Source organism: Ursus arctos, unplaced genomic scaffold (genome assembly GCF_023065955.2).
Source record: "Ursus arctos isolate Adak ecotype North America unplaced genomic scaffold, UrsArc2.0 scaffold_16, whole genome shotgun sequence".
Classification (NCBI taxonomy): domain Eukaryota; kingdom Metazoa; phylum Chordata; class Mammalia; order Carnivora; family Ursidae; genus Ursus; species Ursus arctos.
In genome coordinates, this window is record NW_026622830.1 from 46,156,169 (window position 1) to 46,165,515 (window position 9,347).

Consider the following 9,347-nt stretch of genomic DNA (forward strand, 5'->3'; position numbering starts at 1 on the left):
ACCTGGAGGGGGAGGTCTAGGGAAGCTGTGAAGGGCTAATTGAGCCTTCGAGTTTACGGATTTATTATCTGTGCCCTGTCTCCTTTTACTGAATATATTTAGGGGTCAGCTGAGAACTCGATATGTTCATTTGATTCGTGTTAAATTCCATGGCATGTGAGTCTTGTATTTATTTATTTATTTATTGGCTTATTTATTTTTTTTTACACTTTATTTTTTTAATTTTATAATATTTTTTATTATATTATGTTAGTCACCAGCAGTACATCCCTAGTTTTTGATGTAAAGTTCCATGATTCAGAGTCCATAGGCTTCAGAGGGGAGGGGGGTGGGGGAATGGGATAGGCTGGTGAGGGGTAGTAAGGAGGGCACGTATTGCATGGTGCACTGGGTGTTATACGCAAGTAATGAATCATGGAACTTTACATTAAAAAAATAAATAAAATTAAATTAAAGAAAAAATAAAGTTCCATGATTCATTACTTGCATACAACATCTACATGTCATCTGTTACAAATGGACTTTGCATTGTGCAATAAATAGAACTCTGTATGAACTGAATTTCTTCTTAAATGATTCATATTTGAAAGATGTATCTAATATTTGTTATTTTAATGAGCAGATAGCAAAAGTCACCAAGAGGAGTTTAAATTTGGCATTTTTGTTCATGGGCTTTTCCTAAATTAGGAAACAGTGGCCTCAGTTTTTTCAGTGTGAAAGAGAAGGACGTTAACATTGCATGGTGTGTGTGTGTGTGTGTGTGTGTGTGTGTGTGTGTGTGTGTGTGTTGGGGCCAGCCATGCTTGTTCATATTAAGACAGAATTTCCAAATGTATTTTGTTAGTGACTGGACTGCTAAAAGAATCAGCTTTATTTAACCCTAAGCAATGAATGGTTATCACAGGTGTCTTGTCCCTTAACATGACAGCAGAGCACTTTCTCCTACCCAGGCACTGTTCTCACCAGGCACACAGTCTGAGAGGCAGGCAGACTCAGATCCGACCACCTGCTACCCCAGCTTCCAGGCACAGTGAGATTCGTGCAGCCAAGCAGTGAGGGATCTGGTCTACTGTGCAATTAGCTAAACAAACAGAAAAGGCTTTGCTGACAAATTGGTGACAAATGCTCCTATGAAATTACAGAACGGAGTTTCCACATCACACAAACTGGACATGTTTAATCCCGCACCAGGTGTCCCCCATGCAATTAAAACGATGCAAGGAATTAAACGGGCAGAGAGGCATGAGGGAGTAGACTTGGATCAGAAGACAAAATCTGGAAGCATCGAGTCCAGCCTGCCTGGGTTCAGCAGCTGGGACACAGGACATAGTGTGGCCCAGTCCTTCTAAATGTGCCTGACCCCTTGGACAGGGCCTTGCCCCAACCTACGTGCCCTGGAGTTAGTGTCATGACCAGTAGGTAAAGATGCAGAAATGAGCCAGGCAAGGTACTTTTTTTAAGCAACCCTTTGAGAAGGGAAACAGATATGTTTAACGACCATGAATTCAAGTTCTGCCATGTATTTTGAGTTGTTATGAAGTGTATTAAAACCAGTTGACAACAAATGCATTCCAGAGTTTATTAGGTTAGACATGTGACATAAAACACAAAGGACAACAAGCAGGCTACTCATTGAGGCGGACCTGAGATGCCCCTTGGTTTCTCAGAGTTCTAAGGCCGACGCAGCGGCCAAGCCTGTCCTCCCTGCCCTGGGAACAGTCGTGCCCAGGACAGAAAGAAGCCTGATAGAGAAATCCCACAATGGCAGAATTAGTGGACCACATTTCAAATACAAGATTTAAAAATACTTACATTCTCATCTAGCGTTCATGCAGTGATGACTGACATTTACAATCACATCAAGTATTACAGAACAAGGCCTCGTGAAAGACCTAATTCAAGCTTCAGCCAAATACGCGTAAAGAACCCAGCCCAGAACAGTGGGCAAAATCTGCGGGAAGGAAATGCTTGCCCCCTTGCAGATAAGAGGAACAATGTAAGAAAGAATTTCCAGAGTTTCTTCCTAAAATAGATGGGCATGATCTCCAAGAACAGATCAAAACATAATTCATTTTTTTTTTAAAAACCACTTCAGCAAGTATTAGTTTCGGGAATCTGGAATGGCATATGGTATTTGATTACAGAATACATCGAGAATTTTGATTATCAGCTTGTGTGTGTGTGTGGACAAATGCCACAATCCACACAGACACGAGCAATAGGTTTTGCAGCCAGACAGGGACAGATGTTTTCAGGGATCATATCTCAGATTCCCATGCTAAATCTATTGTTTAAGGTGATGGAAATATGGAGGGGACATTACGCCATTTTGCAGCTGCTAGAAAGCCATGCTTTCCTGTTTTCCTGATTCAGACAATGGAGAAGCGAAGGAGAAAAATAATAGGAAAAGGCTGTCCTATATTTGCTTTTAAAATCTGCATTATTTTGAATTAGTACTTTTTTTGGGTCAAATCTCCCCTCTGTTCTTTTAGTTTTCACAGGAATATTTGTGAGAGAGAGGGTTGGATAAAATTAGTTAATGATCACATCCGTATTCTCCATAGGTCGTTCTGTGGTAAAACTCCAGGTTCCATCAGGATGTGTTCAAACTGGGGCTGCTGATTGGAAGGTAAAAACAGCAACACGCACGTGTGTGTTTCAGGGAGAGAGACTGATTTCCAACTTAGTTCTTCCTGTACCATGTACATAAACACACTCACATACATGTTTAACTCTTATTCCACCTTTTTGCCTAATCACAAGGAGGATGTCAGCCTGCATCCCTCAAGAACCCACTTGAGTCACCCACTTTATGCTGCTGGGAAAACACCACGCAGCTGTGTAGCACCAGATGTCATGATTATGATAATCAGGCATGTGGGTGAACCATAGGGACCCCAGCCTCGAGGTCACAATGCTGAGCAGGGGTGGGTTCACCCTACAAAAGGCCCCACCGGGTCCACCACTTCCAAGGCCTTTTCAGATAACTGCCCCACCTTTGCTTGATACACTCCTCAGATGCCAAGATGGGGCTTGTCCTGCATCACGCGTGCAAATGAATAAAAAAGAGCAGGGAGCATCCTTGAATTCAGGAAGGAGCATAGTGGGCTGCATGTTTTAGGAGACATCCTCCCCTTAAATGATCTGCCATGGAAGACAGAGAGAGGGGACAGGGTGGGTTTGTTCTGAATATAGTTTTTCCAGGAGCATCCTAGAATTATTGAATATGGGAAATTCTATTTGGACACAAGTCTCCATTGTCTTTGAGATTGTTGACAAGTGAAACTGTCTCCCTTTCACATTGCCCTGGCCATTCTGCTACTTGGCAGCTCACAGACAGAACAGTGCCCAGTCTTCCCCTGCCCAGCTCAGGGACACAGCTGGAGGAGTCTGTACATGGCAGAGCCTACCTCTCCCATGCTCCACCCCTTCCATTTCTCAGGCGTGTCATGGCCGAGGCACCTGGGGAGATTCTGGATAAAAGTACTGTTGGCCAATGGGCATTTAGTTAATGGCCACACGGACAGTGAGCATTTGTTTAACCACAGCTGTGGGCCCCCATCTCCCCAAACAGAGATTCCCATCCCCCAGACAAAATGACAGAGATATCAAATAGGAGAACAGCATCTGTTTGAGGTCAGTGGTTTTCATCAGATTCACTGCCTAATGTCATCCAGTTCTGAGACCTTGGCCGCTGGTCGGAGCGGCTGGGAAACAAGGTAGGGCTCGTCTACCCAAGAAGGGGCAGATTCTGCTGGAGGGGATATTGAGAAATTATTTACCAGACCATTTCTCCCCTTGCGTGTTTCATGGTGGGGATCTGCGGTCTTCATGCTGTCGGGGATAGGGCTTCTTACCCACAGAGAGATTCGAACACAGAAGCCAGAATCGGGGATGCACTGCAGAAGAAATCAGACTCTAAAAATGAGAAGGCACATTTGGGACCTCAGCCGGTACAAGGTCCCACAGATCCCCAGAGGGGCTTAGGGGAAGCCTAGAATAGGGATGCCTCCTTCCTTCTAGTTACAAGATGGAATTGTAAAAGCCTGGAGGAAAAGCTGTTGAATTTGCATTTATTTCATCTAAGTGCAGATATTGTCAGCAATGCATCCAGCCAACTCTTTAAAATCGTCCGAATAGTGGCATGGTTGGTTCCCACACAACAGACAACCAAGGGTCCTGTGGCCAGTGGATACAACCTTTGTCTCCTTGGGTGTTAAGCATCAGTATTTAAACTGAAATCTAAATAATATTAGATGTCTTTAAAAAGCAAAAGTTCCAAATACCTTGCTAAGTCCTCCAAAACCTTCATCTTTCCTTACACCCACCCATTCCATCAGTTACCCATTTTCTTAAAACAAAACAAAAAGACCCTAAAATATAGCATCTACGTTTCAAACTTAGCTGAAGGATTTACTCAACTCTGAGGGCCATGCACCTGGCAGCTCTTCCTGCCCCAGGTGTCTGCCTCTGGGGCAGATGTGTTTCTAACACAAAACCAGAAACAATAGGGCACCCTGGTTCTCAGAGGCAGATTTTGGAATCCCTAGAAGGAGACACACTCCCATTCTGTTCTACAAGGTGACTCAACAAGCCTGCAGATGACCTGAGGTCTCCCGGTGCTAGTCAGGCAGTTTTTAACAGCTCTGACCATTGATGAATCTCTGAGCTGCTTTCCAGTGACACAGGCAGAACTGTGTGGGGAGAGAGTACTCTCCACCACTACATAGGGAAGGGAAACCTTTGCAAGGGAGCATTTAAAAATAAATTAAAACTGCTTTGAGTGGTTTTTGTGGTTGCAAAAGATTTGAGCCATTCTCTTTTTCTCTCTCCCTCCCATCTCCCCCGCTTTTTTAAGAAATAGAGAAAAATGTGACAAACGTTCTTCAAACAGAATGGGGACAGTGTACTGACTGCCGGTCCCTGTGGTCCCTGACTTGCAAGCTACAGGCACAAGTCAGGATCATGTTCTTAAGAAGCAATACAGCTGTGAGCTATGTTAAAATTCCTTATGATGCCAACCTTTAAAACTCAGCATCTTATCCCGCTCACACAGCCTTAATAATCAGAATGAAAGACTTCTCAGGACTTCGTTCATTTGCGATCAGAACGTTTAAATTCGGAGCAGCATGCAGAGAAGGCAGGTGGCATGGGAGGTGTCTCGGGGCTGCACTAGCCCAGAGACAAGACCTCCAGCTTTTTTCCTTGTGTGCGTTCACCTCATCAATAGTATGTGTTAACGCAAGTGCATTTAGATGGATTCATTCAAGTATTTGTGAAACAAACCCCGGGGTTCTCTCTCAAGCTCTTCGGAGTACTTGCTTTCAAAAACACTTTCGACTCACTTCATACTTCTCCCACACTTTCCAGACTTCATTTACAAATAAATCCAAGACCATTAGAGACACTAAGAACTAGGAAATGTAATTTCTAAACTTCCAGCGTCCTTGCTACCTAAGCAGATCAGTGTACTCTGGTCATTCTGCAGGATTCCAACTATAAAGCTCAGCAGGGCTTATGATGAGAAAATGCATGAATGCAAATGTTAAGAAAGGTTTCCAGTCCTGAATATGTTCCTTTTGACAAAAAGGAAAAAAAAGTTTCTTATATAATTAAACAATTGATTTAGTCTCTGTTCTACCAAGAGGAACAAATCATTCCAATCCTAATTAGCATTAGCAGACCACCTTTTCTTCTTAGATGATTCCAGTGAGCAGAGAAGCAGTTCAAAAGGAGCCCTGTTAGCACCTGATTTGTAAGCCCCTAACCCAGAATCAGTGGGAGACTTGAAATCAGTCACATTTGCATTTGACAAGATAAGGGAGTGAGAATTGTTAATATTCACAAAATTCCCGAAATGACATCCCAACCCATTGCTTCCACTTCAGGAATACCACGCACATGTAGAAAATACCTGTATATTCCAAATGGCCAGGCTTTTAAGAAGGTTTACAACTGTTTGCTAAGATTCCAGTCCAGTCTTTTGGAAGGATGTGAGTCCCCCCTTCTGATGGGGTGCGTAAACTCTGAGGGAGGTGGTGGCCGATTGTCAGTGTCTCTGGGGCCGTCTCACCTTCAGCAGTCCGTCCCTGGCGTCGGACTACGGAAAACAACCACAACAGCATTGGAAGCTGCTGTGACCCGCCGAGCACATTGAGACCCTGGGAGAGACCCACGTTTTCCGCACCCCAGGCAGGGCCACTGGCTAGTGAACGCCTGTGGGCTGACAGCCTGCTCAATGCCTGCCCCTTGTACTCCACCTGCTTTGTGTGCTGGTCCCTGCCCTCCCGCCTCCCCGTCATGCCCACCCTCCCACCCCCTCTGGGTGACCTGTGTCCTCCTTTACCTGTACTGATTCTCCAAAGCCCTGCTCTCTGCTCGCTCTGGAGCCCAGGAGTAGCTGTCAGCCGCGTTCTGGGGCTTTTTTTCCTTCTCCTCTTCCCTCTTTGCTCTCCGCTTCCGATAGACCAGCAGCCCCAGAGCCAGAGCCAGTAAGAGTAAGATGGCCACCACAGTGCCCAGGATATAGAACAACAGCAGCTTTTGCCCATCGGTGCCCTCATCGCTTTGTTTGGCCACGGAATCCTCATCAGTATTCTCCGCTCTGCCAGTGGTAGCCATGGCTTGATGGGTGCTGGGCTCCATCCAAACACCAGGGGGCCCACTGGGAGCCAGCACGTCAGGTGCGGCCAGGGTGATGGGGGCATTGCGTGGGAGGGAGGGTCCCTTTGTGGTGGGTGCCTCCTTGGAGGTGCCCTCAGGGCCCCTGGTGGGCCTGGACACTGTGGCAGAATACACAAGCTTCCCCTCTCTATCTCCCGCATCCTCCCCCTGGGGAGACCCAGACGGTGGTGCCAGAGACATGGGGCCAGGGGTGCACGAGACCCCATCCGGGCCCAGCTCCCAGCCCGGCAGGCAGCCGCAGCGGAAGGACCCCTGTGTGTTGAGGCACAAGCTGTCACAAAGGCCGTTCTCCATGTCCGCACACTCGTCCACGTCCTGGCACTGGGTGCTGTCCTCGCCAGCCAGAACATAGCCCTTCTCACAGGAGCAGTAGAAGGAGCCCTCGGTGTTGGTGCACTCCTGGGCGCAGGGCGAGCGGCCAGGCGCACACTCGTCCACATCTTGACAGGCCCCCTCTCCAGGGCCGCCGGGCTCATAGCCCACCCAGCACTCACAGCGGAAGCTCCCAGGGGTGTTGACACACTCCTGTGGGCAGGGGGAGTCCTGGCACTCGTCCACGTCCAGACAGTCCCGCTGACTTGAGTCCAGCTGGTAGCCTCGGGGGCAGTGGCACATGTAGCTCTTCCCATGGGGTCCCTGCTCACAGGTGGCTGCCCCTCTGCATGGGTTGGAGCTGCAAGGGTTCCGGGAGGCACAGGTCACCAGGTCGTCGAGCAGCCGGAAGCCCGGCCGGCAGCCGCAGCGGAAGGAGCCGTCGCCCCCCTCAAAGCAGTCCTGCTGGCAGCCCCCGTTGTTGAAGCTGCAGCCATACTGGGCGCTGATGCAGAGGGGGCCCGAGTTGCCCCAGTCAAACACATCAGGGGCCTTCTCCCTGCACATGAAGTAATGCTCCTGACCATCTTCCCTGTCCCCACAGGCCACGGTAGCCGCAGAGGCGAAGGGTACGGCCTCCAGGGAAGAGCTGGTGGCATTGAACGGGGTCGTGTAGTTCACCCAGCCTGGGCCCCCCAGAGCCAGAGGCTGGCACATGCCTTTGAAACTGAACTTGCACACGAAGCCCTCGATTTTGCTTCCCGGAGAGGTCGGGCTCCCGCAGGGGCTCTCAGACCACTTGGGCAGATGGCTGGCATGGGATGGCTGGGACAGATACAGCAGCAGGGACACGCAGCGCCTGGAGATACAAGAGCTCCTGACCTCCTTGTTCCAGTTGGTGTAAAGCGTGTCCTCCCCGCCGCCCACCCAGCTGAAGCCTTTCAGCGGCAAGCTGGGGTCTAAGCACTTGCCCTTCTCACGCTGGAGCCCGATCCAGAACTTGCCCACCCAAGTTGCCAGGGTCACCTCTGACTCCAGGAGTTGGGTGAGGGCTCGCTGGATGTGCCAGGCCTCCTCCTCACTCCTCACCGTGGCCAGGTTGCCCCCGTTCTTGCTGCAGTGAAGCTGGGCCTCGGCAGCGCTCAGCCTGCCCCAGTGGGCCGTGTAGCAGGCGTTCCCCGCGCACACCACGGCTTCCCTGTGAGCGCCAGCCCCCGCTCGGGGCTGGCCCAGCAGTAGCAGCAGCAGCGACAGCAGCAGCGGCAGCCCAGCAGAGGTGGCCATCATGGCCCCGTGTTCCTCTTGGCAGGAGGCTGGTGGCCCTGCAGTGACAGCAGCAGGCGCAGCTGAGCTCCAAGGAGAACTGAGGGCTGGGACGCAGACGCTCTGGCACAGGGAAGAGGACAAAGACTGAGGGCTTTTCACATCCCCCTAACCCAAGGCGCATCCTGTACTGTTGTTCTTCTTATTTCTTACCGGATACTGGGGCTTCCTGCAGTGAATAGTTTTCTGACTCCTGTTGCCTTCATCACGGTTTTGTTGTTCATAGAAGAGGTCAGACGGCTGTGTTGGGTCTCTGGCTAATCGCTGGGGAAATGCAGCAGCGTAGGGGGGCAGGCGGTTCCAGCTCAGAGACGCCCGCTGCTTTATTTGGGCTCCCTTGTCTTTCCCATCTGCAAGAGGAACTTAAATGGCATGCTACGGAATGAGTGGAGACTTTTGGGGACTAGGAACTTGAAAAAGCTCACTTAGTAACCCATAATAAAATTCCACTTTGGTTTGCAAACAACCAGAAGAGGAAAAAAAAAATCTCAGACTTGAGACATGAGGACACGGATGGTTATAATTTTCAGCCTTTTTTAGAAGCAAACTGGATTTTTCTTCTGCCTATCTCATGTTCCCTTTGGCTTTGGAAGTCTTTTTTCTTTTATCCCCCCATCGTGAACTTTAAATAGATGGGCAGTTTTTAAATAGGAACTGGGCCGTGGGAATGACTGATTGTCTAACACAATGCCAAGCTCCTAAAGAACATTAAGCCAAATGGGATGAAATTTGGCAGTTTTCTGGGTTTCACAGTGCAAATATTGTGTTGTGAGGTAGCAGTGTCACAAAAAGCATCAGAAAGAAAAGAGAAAAATGTTTCTGGCCTCATGGCCCCGGACTTGCATTCTTGCCTCCCCCAGCTCAGGGTTAGCAGGAAGGGCTGGAGTTCTGAGAATCCTGACCACAGCAGGCCCCTTTCTCCCAGCAGCTCATCAAAGGCTCCTGAAGCAAAGGGTGCTTTTCCTGAAGTTACAGATGTGTTACTCACTGGGGCTATCCTCCCCCAGAAGTAGACCCTGAGACAAAGA

The 9,347-nt window shown here is 48.8% G+C and overlaps 1 protein-coding gene across 1 annotated transcript; it reads right to left on the bottom strand.

Moving 5' to 3' along the window:
• Positions 1-1,565: 1,565 nt before the first annotated feature.
• Positions 1,566-8,885, bottom strand: CD93 (CD93 molecule). The gene is made up of 2 exons (XM_057312711.1): positions 6,347-8,885; positions 1,566-6,100 (listed from the first exon to the last, which is right to left on the bottom strand). The coding sequence occupies exons 1-2, from the start codon at positions 8,281-8,283 to the stop codon at positions 6,076-6,078; spliced, it is 1,962 nt and encodes a 653-aa protein (XP_057168694.1). The 5' UTR covers positions 8,284-8,885; the 3' UTR covers positions 1,566-6,075.
• Between the last annotated feature and the right edge of the window lie 462 nt (positions 8,886-9,347).